This window comes from Clupea harengus, chromosome 1 (genome assembly GCF_900700415.2).
Source record: "Clupea harengus chromosome 1, Ch_v2.0.2, whole genome shotgun sequence".
NCBI lineage: Eukaryota > Metazoa > Chordata > Actinopteri > Clupeiformes > Clupeidae > Clupea > Clupea harengus.
The window spans coordinates 32,970,414-32,984,800 of record NC_045152.1 but is presented as its reverse complement, the minus strand read 5'-3'; the positions used below and the strand labels follow the sequence as shown (position 1 = coordinate 32,984,800).

The 14,387-nt window shown below is 42.1% G+C and overlaps 1 protein-coding gene across 2 annotated transcripts; it reads right to left on the bottom strand.

Annotated features, from left to right (window-relative positions):
* Positions 1-1,088: 1,088 nt before the first annotated feature.
* LOC105897985 (thyrotroph embryonic factor-like) lies at positions 1,089-8,448 on the bottom strand. 2 transcript variants are annotated; one of them, XM_031576906.1, is made up of 4 exons: positions 7,594-8,448; positions 6,173-6,775; positions 5,274-5,494; positions 1,089-4,567 (listed from the first exon to the last, which is right to left on the bottom strand). In XM_031576906.1, exons 1-4 carry the CDS (start codon positions 7,718-7,720, stop codon positions 4,352-4,354), a joined length of 1,167 nt encoding a protein of 388 aa, XP_031432766.1. In that variant the 5' UTR covers positions 7,721-8,448; the 3' UTR covers positions 1,089-4,351. The 2 variants fall into 2 exon arrangements, with proteins under 2 accessions (XP_031432766.1, XP_031432770.1); XM_031576910.2 differs by having other exon boundaries at positions 6,182-6,775; positions 7,594-8,440.
* Positions 8,449-14,387: the final 5,939 nt, after the last annotated feature.

The window sequence follows — 14,387 nt, the reverse complement described above, 5'->3', positions numbered from 1 at the left end:
GCCTCTTTATTCAAGTAAACGAAACATCACTACTGACGAGGGCTTTCTTTTTCCAGTGTTGTTGAGGTCAATCCGGACTTCAAGAGCCCACTTAATTCGACCACATCATCTCAAATTTCATTTATATATATACTGTATGTATATATGTGTGTGTGTATATATATATATATATATATATATATATATATATATATATACAATTCTTGCTTATGTCATGTATGCTTTACCTACGTATATAATTAACAAAATTATGTTATTTTAAAAGAGAATTAAGATCTTTATGCTCCAGCTACTTGGAATGCATTTCTCCTGTATAATCATTACCAAATATCCTATAAACAGTATCTGCCTAGTATAACCTACACCCACTCCTCCTGCAGCTCTTCATAGCCCTCCACTCTGCCAGGCAGTCTGCTGGAGCTCTCAGGCATCTGCTGGGTAGGCATGTGTTCTTGGGAGCAAGACTGAAACAAGCTTCGTTTCTCTCCTGGCACCACTGGAAGTGAAGGTTAACAGGAGTTAATCAACATGGAGAATGATAACAGCAGCATTTAAAGAAATTGCCTTCCTCTCCCCCCGTCTCCGTTTTGAGATGCCGGCGTGTTTGTTTCATCCCTCCGTGCCATCGAGCATCTCGCTTCCTCCTGATGGTTGTCTCTCTGCTTCCACCTAATCCCTCGGCTTTTCGTCGCTGCCTCCCTGCTCATCTCCCCTTTCCTTACCCACCCACTCGGCTTCCCCCTCCCCTTGTCTTTGAGGCACGTTATGCAACATCTCCCCCTTGTGTGTGTGTGTGATCATTACGCAACAGCACACACACACATGCAGAATACTAATGAGAATGTGGCTGAAGCAGTCAAACAGCAAGGATAGAGCACACGACTAGGCTCCATGGTGTGTGTGTGTGTTTGTGTGTGTACACAACTATGCTGTGTGTGTGTGTGTGTGTGTGTGTGTGTGTGTGGCGTTGAATATAGAGCTGTTAACAGGGATTGTTTTTCTCAAAGATGGATGGCTCCACCTCCAGTATGACATGTGGGTTCAACCTGCAGCACCATTGGCAATGCCAGATGAAGGTCACTTCCATGTTTAATCAAATGTGTCTTTATTAATATGCATGACACAAGACACTGTTAGGACATACAGCTAGAACACACACCCCGTATGGTGATGGGGAGAGAATACAAAGAAGGAAATGGAAGGTGCCTTTATATAAAAACAGGAACATCGCTCTTAAAAAATGACAAAAGAAGCTTAAAATGCACAAATGTACTGGACAAGAACAGTCCACTTCAAAAGTTTTTTTTTTTTTTTTTTTGCAAAAAGTGAGTCAGATTTAAATAAAGTGACAGGCTGCTACACTTCCAGGCAACTGTGGTCAATCACAAATTGAACAGGTGATGACCAGTACCTTAATATCATCAGTTCTTTTCTTTTTCAAGATAAAGAATTGGCAACCAAACCAATCAAACTAAAAATCCATTGTAATATTTCCCAATATTTGCAGCATGAAAAAGGCAAAGTCAATGTACCTCTGGATCACAATATTTTAATTGAAATACATAAATTACACAGTGATGAAATATTTTTTAATAGGGCACGATTTGTGACTCACCACCACCTGCCACTTTAACTGCCGTAGAAAAACAATGCAGTGATTTACAAAAATAGTAAAAAAAAAAACATTTCAACGTGTACTGGAAGTACAGGAAGCAGGAAATTAGTGCTGCGAACTATTCCATTCGGTGCATTTTAACATTGCATTACCTTGAATACAATTAGCTGCTCAGTAGACGAAACTAAGGAAACCCCTTCCCTTACTAACGCACAGAAAATGTACTGTATGCCAAATGCAGTCACTACCGTACGTCCTGCTGGTTATACACATCTAAGCCCAAAGCCAACATTAGAGGAGTTTAAAGGAATCACAATCACCGATTATCAATGTGTATTGGCCTGGCGAGGCCTCTATGATCCAACGCACTCTTGACATTTGAAACGACGCATTTGGTCATTTCCATATTACAATATTTCCATTTCAAAGGATTGGTGATTTCCCGTCGTTAGTTAGCCACAACTAGCTCTTCTTCGTAGGGAACCGTGATTTTTCAGAGGGCTCCACACCTGCCGTCGTTACTCCAACTTTTTATTAAGCAGCAGCTGGAAGCCCAAATCAATTTAGGTGCCTAATAATCCCCCTTCAATTTATCTCCGTTCTACTATTTTAGCAGATAAATCAATGGAGATCGCCTCTCTACCTTAGAGAAAGATGTTAAAACTCATTTATAATTCTGACACTACTACTGTGGAAATGCCAAATACCTTAGAGAAAGATGCTAAAACAACATTTATAATTCTGACACTACTCTGTGGAAATGCCAGATCTGTTAAATGACTGAGTCTCATGTTGGTTAGGTTTGGCCACGCGATAGTCTGCATTCACAGTCCTTGGCCACAGGCCATCACAGCCTTCGGAAAGAAAGAAAGAACTGGCCCAGCCTTCATTGCGACTATGTCCACCCCAGACAAACCACTCCTCCAAAAGAAAAACAGAACAGCCAATAATAACAACTTGTATGAGGTAAACACGATGGTGGATTGGTAGGAAGAGTAAAAAAAAAATCATAATAGTCAAATCAAGTGGGTACAACATCTTGGCCAACATCATCATCAACACCTCACACATCTCATCTTTAGAATCCCTGCACAGTTCCTGTTTGTTTTGTTTGTGTACTTCTGTCACAACACAAAGAAGTTATTGTTGTTGTAGAAATATTTGTGCACATCACAATCAATCAGAAGAGAAAAACATAATTACTAAATAATCAACTGCTTCAAAATAATCATAGTAAGATAACAAATTCTCAGGTATCACACTGAAACAACAAAAAACAAAAAAACAAGCCTATTTACATTTTATTTACACCAACAGATAACTGGTCCCTTTGTGACTTAGCAAATATGCTAAACCAAGGACACTCATTCATTCCTTTTGATAAATGTAATCTGCCTCCATAAATGTCCCTTCCCAACAGAAGAGACAGCCTGTGGCCACCTCAGCCTGTCAGTGAGACCATCTCAGGTATGTGCTGAGTGCAAGTCCATACAAAGCTCTGTTTACATATTCCAAACTCTATTTTACAAATGGGTGTTTGCATGACCCAAGTGAGTATTACTGTTTACACCACAGAGGAAAACATTTTCTTCAGTTTAGTTATGCATCTTTCCATCGTCATCCCTCTTTACTCAAGCACACGCACACACACGCACGCACGCACGCACGCACGCACGCACGCACGCACGCACACACACACATACACATACACACACACAGTCTCTCTGTCACGCACACACACTCATGCATAAAAACATTTGAGAGTGCAAAACAGTGGAGAAGAGCAAACACAAAGTCTTTGTGTGGACAAGAGAAGGACTGTACAAAAACTTCTCAAGGAGAGACACACACACAGACACACACACACCCTACTGGTGAATTAGGAAGAAAGAACTCTGAGGGCCACGGTCACCATGACCACAGACCTTCACACAGATCTAATGAGGTGCTGAGCAACACACACGTTTTCAAAGACACTCGGTTCTCTTCCCTCCGTTTTGTTCCGAGATCCCCACCAGGACGTCCCGCCTGCTCCCTCCACTCTCTCATTTATTCATTTATTCATCCGTTTCACCCTCTCCCATCATGAATAAATCAATAAATCATTCGATAAATCATCAATAAATCAATAAACCATCGCTTCACATGTCCTTGTCCTGAGCCTCCAACGCAGTGCTTCAAACAAATGAGAGAGAGACAGTGGGGTTATTTGGACTGGTAGAGTTTGGTGAGAACTAAGAGGGAAACACATCATTCAGCCGTTTACTTGGACTTCATGCTTTCACTGGTTACTGTATTGAGCCCTTGTTGTTGTTGTTGTTGTTGTTGTTGTATTGTGTCGGCCATTTTCTTGCTTGCTTTTAGCGTGATAGCTGATACAGAAGGAGTGGATTCATGTGCCTTCCTTATGTCCCCTTGCAGCTTGGCTCATCTCTTAGCTCGGTTGGTGCTGGTTGTTTTTATTCCTCTTACTTGTGTGACAGTGGGCGCCTCGAAACACCACCGGTGCTGAAAAACCAGGCCCGACCCCCACCTAGCCACCTCCTAGTGCCTTTGACAGTGTCGTCGTTCAAAACCCCTAGGTGTTGTTTTGTCACAGCATTCTGCAGGGACACTGTTTTTCTGGTGGTGGATTTGTGTGTGTTTTCTTTGTTTGGTTTTCATTTTATTATTATTATTGATGTTGCTGCTGCCGTTTCTGATGGGTATCAAGAAGAGGCCTTGAAATTTGTCCCCTTACAGCGGCCCGTATTTGGCCTCGTAGCGGGCGACGACGCTCTTGCACCGGCCCCAGTCCTTGCGCAGTTCGGCCACTTCCTGACGCAGCGCCGAGTTCTCGCGCTCCAGGAAGGACGCCCGCACGGCGATCTGGTTCTCCTTCAGTCGGCGGGCGTCGCGGGAGCGCTTCGCCGCCACGTTGTTCTTCTTCCTCCTGGACCAGTACTTATCATCCTGCAAAGGTAAACAAAGATGGTAAGTACTGTGTATGTTGTAGGGGGGTACAGCATTCCCCTATCCCTCAACAGCAGGTATGATGGTTCTGTGCAGTGGTACAGGAGGTAAAGAAGTCGTTTAGTAATCAGAAGGTTGCTAGTTCGATTCCCTGTCGAAGCGTCCTTGAGCAAGACACTGAACCCCTAATTGCTCCTGATGTGCAGTGTGCCATCAGTGTAAATGTAAAAATGTGTATACATTGTAATATGGATAAAAGCGTCTGCTAAATGACTAAATGTAAATGTAAATGTCAAAAAGGGCAAATCAACGTGCACAGCCCAAGTGCAGGACAAGGTAAATCACAAACAGGGATAAAGAAAGTCTGCACACACACAGTGGTTTCCTCCACTATGAGATCCTGAGATGGTCAATGTGTTGTTTAATAAACTCTCGTGAGTGTGTGTGAACACTGTACTGTACAGGGACATTTAGCAGACGCTTTTATCCAAAGCGACTTACATATGTGCGACTTACAATGTATACACATTTTACATTTTACACTGATGGCACACTGCACATCAGGAGCAATTAGGGGTTCAGTGTCTTGCTCAAGGACGCTTCGACAGGGAATTGAACTAGCAACCTTCTGATTACTAAACGACTTATCTACCTCCTGTACCACTGTCGCCCCTTTTATTTTCTTTCCCAGTTCTGTACGACCTACCTTTCTCTCGTTAGGAACGAACACCTTCTTGGCCTTCTTGATCATGGGCTGGGGCTTCAGCTCGTCCTCGGAGAAGCGATGCTTGCGAGGGTTAAAGAGCTCCCCGCCGGGCACGCTGGACAGGACCAGGTCAGTGGGGTCCGGCTGGAAGTTCACGTCCACCTCAATCTCCTCCGGGTCAACGGGGGTGGTCGGGCTGGCTCTTTTCTTAGTAGATTTGCCTTCAGAAAATGACAACATTATGATTAACCTTTTTTTCTTTTAAACAAGAAAGACTCAGTGATATTACACCACAGTTGAGACGGTTGATACAAGGGAACAACATGGGGTTAGAATGTGGATGAAGATTACCTAGCTGACACAAAAGCACATCTCATGCTCTACTCGTACACGTTGGCACATGCAACAGCTAGTCCATGTGAGGGTTAGGTGTGTGTGTGTGTGTGGGGGTGAGGTGTGTGAGCTGCACTGTAGCTATGTGCCATGCCTGACATACAGCACATGCCTGTGCATTTGCCTGAATGACCTCCATGTGTGTGTGGGAAACAGGCTGTGAGTGTGTGTGTGTGTGTGTGTGTGTGTGTGCGTGTGTGCGTGTGTGTGTGTGTGTATGTGTGTGTGTGGGGGAAACAGGCTGTGAGTGTGTGTGTGTGTGTGTGTGTGTATGTGTGTGTGGGAAACAGGCTGTGAGTGCGTGTGTGTGTGTGTGTGTGTGTGTGTGTGCATGTGTGTGTGGGAAACAGGCTGTGAGTGTGAGTGTGTGTGTGTGTGTGTGTGTGTGTGTGTGTGTGTGTGTGTGTGTGTGTGTGTGTGTGTGTGTGTGTGTGCATGTGTGTGTGGGAAACAGGCTGTGAGTGTGTGTTTGTGTGTGTGTGTGCGTAGACCGACAGGTTATTTACCTGCCTTACCTTGTGCAGCTTTTAATTCAGTGGCGTCTGTCACAGATTCCGTGTCATCATCCTCCTCCTCGTCCTCCTCTTCTTCTTCTTCCTCCTCCTCCTCCTCCTCATCTTCTTCCTCCTCTTCCTCCTGCTGCTGTGCCTCCTCATTCTTCCCCTCCTCCACTGTGGTCTGTAGTGGGTCTGCTGGTTCTGCTGGTTCTGGAAGAGCAGCTTTTGGGGCTTTAAGGGTCGTGGCCGTCGTGGAGGAGGACAAAGACACCTTGGCCTTGCTCACGCTGCCGCTGCCGCTGCCACTCCCTCCTCCGCCGCTCTGCTCCCGTCCCAGGCTCCGCTGGAGCTCCTCCTCCAGGGAGATGGGAATGCCGTTCTCCAGCAGGAACTCATCCAGGTCCATGTACTCCAGGTGGAAGTTCTCGCCGTCGTACGGGATAGTCTTCTCCCAGATGGCCGGCGTCAGGGAGGCCGACGAAACACCACCCCCTGCCCCTCCTCCGGCAGCGGCCGCCGCGCCGCCACCGCCGCCACCGCCGCCACTGCTGACAGCATCACCTCCAGACGACTCTGTGTGCTCAACCAGGCATAGCTTCTCCTTCTTGATCTCTGAGTGTTCGAAAGGGTCCAGACCAAGAGACCAAGAGATGATGCGATGTAGGGTAAAATTACAGAGGAAATGGGGGAGAGAAAGTTTTAGATTAGAATGTGAACTCAAATAATACGTTTCAAAAATATATTTTTTTAAATCAGTGACATGCACAAGTGAAGGTAGACTACGACAGCACTGTGCCACAACAAACACACAGGTAGAAGTTTTGCGGTTGCCCGATGCAAGTGCACAAACACAACACACAAAAACACACCGTGGCCCCCAATGAATCATCATCAACAGCACAATGAATTTACGCTTTCATTTCCAAATTACAATATCATCATCATGCATGTCTAACATCTGGGACACCATGTTTATACAGAGAAACCAGTCTTGTTACCGACATTGGGGCAGGAACGCATTTAGAACGTCATGTTCTTTTTGGACTACAGCCTCGGTACGCACTGTTCCAAGTGTCGCACGCACGGTACAACGCGAACGGATGAATGACATTCGCTACTTACTAGACTCTCATAAGCAATCAATCTTCTTTTAAACCCCTGGTGAATGAATATGAATAATATGTACACAAACGTGTACACAATACAAACGGGAGACAGACGCAAATATTTGAAATTTGATAGGCCAATATGTTCTAGCGCCGCCTAGAAACAACTTGACAATTGTACCATTTTCATAGTAGTTTGTATGTGGAGTAGCCTACATTGCCTATTGTTAACCCTCTCCTCAGCTTTACGTGTCGAATGCCGTTAGCCATAACAGGTACACTAGCTCCATTTATCGATCTATCACAGAAAAGCAGACATCTTACCATCATCGCCCTCGTCAAGAATATTGGGGGGAGGAATGTCCATCACTTTCTTCAAAACAAACGGGAAAGGCTTCGCTTGTCCCGAGTTCGGCGCAAGAGTTAATGTAATTGTCTCGTCTCCAGACATTATTGACTGATTGAAAGGGCCGATTCCGCGCAAATATAGGCTATGAAAGACAAACGTTCTCTTAAAGTTGCTTGTTTGTTGTGATAGTCCTGTCGCCGTGAGACCTCTTCATATAATTAGTTTCGCTTAAACAAATGTAAACCGAACCCAATGTCCCCTTTTGCGCTCACTGTTTAGATATTCATGAAGTACACGCCTTGGGTAGAATTTTGCCGTAGCTGATAGGTCAGTTCACTGGCAGTCATTAATATAAATAAGCAAACATCTGCAGGACGCAGGACATGTATTCGTACTCAAGGACAACACTATACGGAAACCCGAGACGATTGGTCGGCAGGGATCCAATCCCTCTCGTAGCAGTAGACTTAGGCTACATATACAATCTGAGAAACGTGATCGTCGAAAAGAACACTGTGTCTCCAACAACAGTATTGTCCCCACTGAAAACTAACCACGAAGCATTCAGGATGATATCGGGTGACACCGAATAATCACCTGACAGACTCATCCTAAACCTGAATAATTCTAAAATAATAATAACAATGTAAACTAAATAAAATAACAGGAAATATGGGCTATGCTAAATAGTCTTTGTTACAAATATAAAGGCCATATTCACATGCTTAGGCGTATGATGTTATATTTTATGATTGTTGTTCGATTTAGAAACAGACAAAACAACCCGACAGCCTGTATTTTTCCACTTCCGCTGAACACTCATGTCAAGACACGTGCCGTTCTCCCTCTGTGAAAACTCATTTGAAGGGCGGGGGTACCGTCTCCGCTCGTGTCTGCACATGAACCAAGCTACTGGAATGCGCGAGAACACGCGAGACCGTGCATGTGTGGCTTGTATTTACAATTTGTGTGTCGCAGTTTCTAGATGTGTTATTTGTTTATGCGCTGTAGGCTTCCAATTATATATCAAACCGCCGTCGGTGGGCCTCAGATATGAAAAGTTTAGGACTTGGAAGAAATTCCGGTCTATGGTGTGACAAATGTAAAGTAGATATGTCCTATTGAGATCCTATGAAAGGGTCATACTGTATTAAAAGACAAAAAAAAGATTGACATACTGTGTTGATTTACTGATTATATTGAATACACTTGAAGAAGTCATCTTAAATCAATTAATACTATCTGTAGCAGTAAGCGTTTTTGTATTGTCACATAAAAAAAAGAAAATCTTAAAAAAAAGATATCCTTATTATCTCCTTAGTTTCTCCTAGACAGATTGAGATTAAAGGAACTAAAAGTGGACATTTCTTGCTTTTCAGGTTTCTATATGGACCACATTTCTCCTACGGTGTTAAAGGAGAGAGCTTAACAGGGTCACAAATCATGCTCAGGTTTTGCTAAACGTTTAGACATCTCAATATTACCTCCTCTGATTCTCTCTAGAAGACAACTCTGGTGTTTGGGGGTCGGAGGATTCATTTTCTCCGATGGCGCTTGTGTAGCGGCCGTGGAGATCTCGTGCAGGAGATAGTTTATACTATAGCATGGAGAATACCAAAACAAATTCCTAGTATCTGTATACATGGCGAAATAAAGTTGAATTGAATTGAATTGAACAGGGTCACAAATCATGCTCAGGTTTTGCTAAACGTTTAGACATCTCAGTATTACCTCCGCTGTTTCTCTCTTAAGACAACTCTGGCGTTTGGGGGTCGGAGGACTCATTTTCACAATGAAGTACATTTAACCAGCCTACGACAAGAAGACTGTTCAAAGCTGTTTACGAAAAGGGTTAGTGAAGTGAGCTTTTGTTAATTATGGCAGATTTCTACAATAAAGTGTCTTATCTTATTTTTTGTCTTAAACTCATTCTCCTAAGAAAGTTTAGGAGAAATATCTGTGATTAAATTCATACAATAATGACACAATAATGAGAGTCACATCTGGGTCTCCTGTGCTGTCCATCTTTGAGAACAAAAAAAACATTTATGGGGCGCCTCCATAAATATAAATAACCGTTCCACACATGCTGTGATGACCTTTACAGATACGATCATTCCTCGGGTGGCAAGGTGCCTGAGCTTGGACAGTCAACATACTTTCTCTGTGTGTGTGACCAGTTTAACCACCTTCAACCTCCAGCTGTGAAAAAGGCAAGGCAAGGCAAGGCAATTTTATTTATATAGCACAATTCATACACCGTGGTAATTCAATGTGCTTCACATACATGCACAACAATGTGCTTCACATAAAAAAAAAGCAAAAGGTCAGTGCATGATCATAAAAACAGTAAATTATAGAAAATAAAAGCATGAGAACATTAAGGCATAAAAATAGTAAAATATAGGAAATAAAAGCATAAAAACAATAATAACAATCACTAGTCTACTACAGTAAGCAATACTACTTCAAAGGAACTGTTCATGGCCAGTTAGCAGAAGGCATCTGAGAAAAGTTTGGTCTTTAGTCTAGATTTAAAACTGAAAGTATTTGGAGCGTTTTTAATGTCTTCTGGAAGTTGGTTCCAGAGGTGAACCGCATAAGGGCAAAGCGCGGAGTAGGCTAGGCTCTTGCATACTCTGTGCAAGGACACATAGGAATGGATTTAGATTTACGATAGCAGGGCAGTTTTTATAGTAGCCCTATTTTAAGGAACATGATGTCTGTCTGTGACAAAATCGATAAGTGAAAGCAAAACGCATGACAAAAGCTAGGACAAAACAATAATAATAATAATAATAATAATAATAATAATAATAAAACTTTATTTATATAGCACCTTTCATGCAAAAGAATGCAGCTCAAAGTACTTAATAGGCCTACTTTTCATGGCATGCCTTTCCATCAGCCTGAGCGTTTGTGGGTTTAGTTTTATAATCTCAATATGACTGTTTGAGAACGCACGTCATCCATATGTTATTATATTCATGTTTTATAATCTCAATATGACTGTTTGAGAAAGCACGTCATCCATATGTGTTGGCATAAGAGAGAGTCTAGGCCTACATGTCAGGCAGGACATTAACATTTAACATTTTAGTTTTAGCCAACTGCCAACAGTTAAAATACCTTATGAATCCCCAGGACACCTGAAACAGGGCCACTGGCAAGCATGCTGAGAATGTTACATGGTACATTCAGCTGGCACATTCAGCTATTATGATCCAAACATTGAGTTAAATGTGTGTTAAGGTGTTTGATACACTGCTGTACTGTGTGTGAACTTTGAATGTTTGATTCAGGTTTTTGATAACATATGACATAGATAGAGCACAGCGTGAGAATAAGAATTTACATCTGTTCAGCAGTGATGGTAATATTTCTTTATTTGTTACATGGTAAAAAATCCAAATAGTTGGCTTTTCGAGAATGTTAAATGCTTAAATGGTTTTAATGTGCCTTAGATATTTAATTCATTCAGCCAATACTATGTTTATGACAAAGTCATCAGTTGTCTAGTTATTCTGCCTTAATCCATGATCTGAGGATCGATTGTTTGAGTCTATAGATATTTAGTTCAGGGGAAATCGCGGGTTTCTCTCTCTGTCTTTTGGAGATTGTCGAGTAAACAGCATTCTTTTGGATGAAGGAAACTCTGAATGACTTTGTGGTTATTTCTCACTAGTTCAGAGGTACAACAAGAACATGTATTTTTAATACTTTCAAAGACATTACTGCAGTCATCTTTGTTCACTCTGTGCTAGGGCCACTTGGGGTTGACCTTTTTTTAAGCACATGACAACAAAAGCCAAAAGCAGAGACCTTCTCCATTCTACCGAGAGTCACTTCTCATTCATTGCAGTCCACTGGAGCAGTTACCACGTTGCACTTTTAGAAGACTGCTGCCTGGTATGTTTGAAAGAATCTTCAGTGAACTAGAATGGACCTCTAGGTAATCGGTTCTGGGGAGAGATCAAGACGTCCATCTTAAGAAACCCCGCTACTCATTGAGCTCCACTGGCTGCCGGTAGCTGCTCGCATTAAGTTCAAGTCACTTATGCTTGCCTACAGAGTGCTTGCTGGTTCTGCTCCCACCTACCTAAATGCTCTTGTAAGGGCAAATGTCACACCCAGAGGACGCTGCGCTCGTCTAGTGAGCGACGTTTGGCACTGCCGTCCGTGCAAGCACGGCAATCCAAACTATTCTCATTTGTAGTTCCATGTTGGTGGAACGAACTGCCTAGTACTACCAGAGCAGGGGCGTCCCTCTCTACCTTCAAGAAGCTTTTGAAGACCCAACTCTTCAGAGAGCACCTCCCCTCCTAACTGGCACCTTGACTAGAGCTTAACTTGCACTTCAGCAGTTACATTCCTGCACTTCTTTTTCTTTTCTAGGTCGTTGTTTTTCTAATTCTCATGTAAAGTAGTATTTATTGTTACACCATGCTTTTTATTGCTCTTAGCTTGACTGTTCTCTCCCTTGTACGTCGCTTTGGACAAAAGCGTCTGCTAAATGACTAAATGTAAATGTAAATGTAAAGAAAGGAAAAGTCCTGCTAATCTTCTTTTGTTGTCCCTAACCTTGTTATTATTGTTGTTGTTGTCCCTAACCCCCATGTAAACAACAGCCAACTTCACCCTGATTATCTCCACCTGTGGGTTTAGCTTCTGAGCGGACGGTTCAGTCAGGCGCTTGACTGAGGGTACTGAGGGGGACCTTTCATTTACTCAACCTGGATTTACTACTTCTTCCCTAGAGCAGTGGTTCTCAAACTTTTTGTCCGGGGACCCCATAAAATCCATTTGCCAAGTCTCGTGACCCCCCCCCCACACATTTTGACAGGATATTATAGGTCTAAATTCAGTTTCATCTTGAATGATGAGACTGCTTGCTGAGACAATATTAGTTTTCATTTTCCACACTGATGTAGAAAACACCATTTCTGATAGACTATACAGCATGTCAAAGCCTAATATGTTGATGCACAGGGCAGCAAGATCATTCCGCGACCCCCAAAAAACTTTTGGCGACTCCACTTGGGGTCCCGACCCCTAGTTTAAGAACCACTTCCCTAGACGATATCTTACAAAGCAACATGTCTTAATTAACCAGATGTCTGTGTTCAACCTGGAAATCTTCCAAGTGAAGACTAAAACAAAAAGGCCACAATGCCAGTGTTCTTTTTTGCGCACAAGAAATAGAGGCAGTTTATCAGGGAAAATTCCAATGCTGTATTATAAGTCTTATTTCTTTTGGCCCTGTCTTTCAATCTTCTAAAAATGTGCAGAATTCTTGTCCTCGAAGAATTCTCTTTTTAACCCTACCGACTGGGAGTAGCAAGTGCATAATTCGGTTAAGTTCCACAGCATGTTCTGGTCAGTCCTTTAGGTCTATTTTGGGTTCCCTCAATCAGAATCCATTTGCTTTGACACTCAGGATGTACTACCTCTTTGAGTAAACAGTTTGTGTAGAACTCATAACATATTGGTGGTTCAGGAGGTAGAGAAGTCGTTTAGTAATCAGAAAGTTGCTAGTTCGATTCCCTGTCGAAGCGTCCTTGAGCAAGACACTGAACCCCTAATTGCTCCTGATGTGCAGTGTGCCATCAGTGTAAATGTAAAAAAAATGTGTATACATCCTTGTAAGTCGCTTTGGATAAAAGCGTCTGCTAAATGACTAAATGTAAATGTTAACATAAAAACCTCCAAACAAACACATGGAATCCCTTAAGAAAAATCTTTATTGGTATGCTTTGGTCCATTGCTTTTACACGATTATGTCAAGAATCCTCAAGAACAAAAAACCCAGTTCTCTGTGTGGGTCTTTTAACATTGAGTCCGCATGTGCACAGAGATACTCATCTTCACTGTCGAGTTCATAGACTGATTAACGGAAATGACATTGTTTGAAATGACAGTCCTACTCTCAAAGTCAAGATTACAAGTACTGAAAAAGCAATTTGGGTGCAACAGTAAAGGTAAGTGTTATTAATTGTAAAACAGTTAACAGTTGAAAAAGCTCATTAGTTTTGCTCTGCAGTTTATTATCGTCAATCAACAAAAATGATAAATGAAGACATGAATTGCATATTAATCGCACCCTAAAATCGCTTCAGTGTGGCAACTCAGTTCAGATAATTTATTTTGAAATCCCAGCAGCTGCAATGGGAAACAAAATCAATAATTTATGCTTTCTGCAGAAAACACACAACAGAGTCCAGTTTTTTCCAATATATTGAAGTTTTCACGAGTGCCTTGAATACTAATCCACTGGCACATGAAAAGAACAGGAAGTGAGGTCATGAGCCCCACAGACTTAGATTGGGATGTGGCACTGAACAAGATAATATCACTTTTAAGGCACTGAAAACATGTATAGATAAATTCAGTACTCTTACATTTAGGTATTGGACCAAATAAACACAAATATAAAATGGTGCCGATTATACAACAAAAGTGGAGAAAGAACATTCCTAATTCTAAATTGTTCAAATAACCATTCTCTAAAACATTCAACAACATAATTTTTGTAATATGCTAATATGTGTTACATTATCAACTGTACCAACCCCACAACACAAAGAGAGTATACAAGAAGTAACATTTCAGTGAGGTTGTTGTCTCGATAGACATTGTAAACAAACATGTGTGCCGTTGTTCAAGATAAATGCAATTGCACACCACTTCCATGGTATTTTCTGTTTAAAAAATAATATTGTTCACATGATCTTCATTACTACTGAATAACTTTTCAAGAAAAGCAACTAGC

What these genes read in the sequence shown, in the direction of transcription:
- LOC105897985 (XM_031576906.1), bottom strand. Translation starts at nt 7,720, where the DNA reads ATGTCTGGAGACGAGACAATTACATTAACTCTTGCGCCGAACTCGGGA. An exon ending in TCTTGACGAGGGCGATGATG is followed by an intron (nt 6,776 to 7,593) that starts GTAAGATGTCTG and finishes TCGAACACTCAG; the next exon opens with AGATCAAGAAGGAGAAGCTA. An exon ending in AGCTGCACAAGGTAAGGCAG is followed by an intron (nt 5,495 to 6,172) that starts GTAAATAACCTG and finishes CATTTTCTGAAG; the next exon opens with GCAAATCTACTAAGAAAAGA.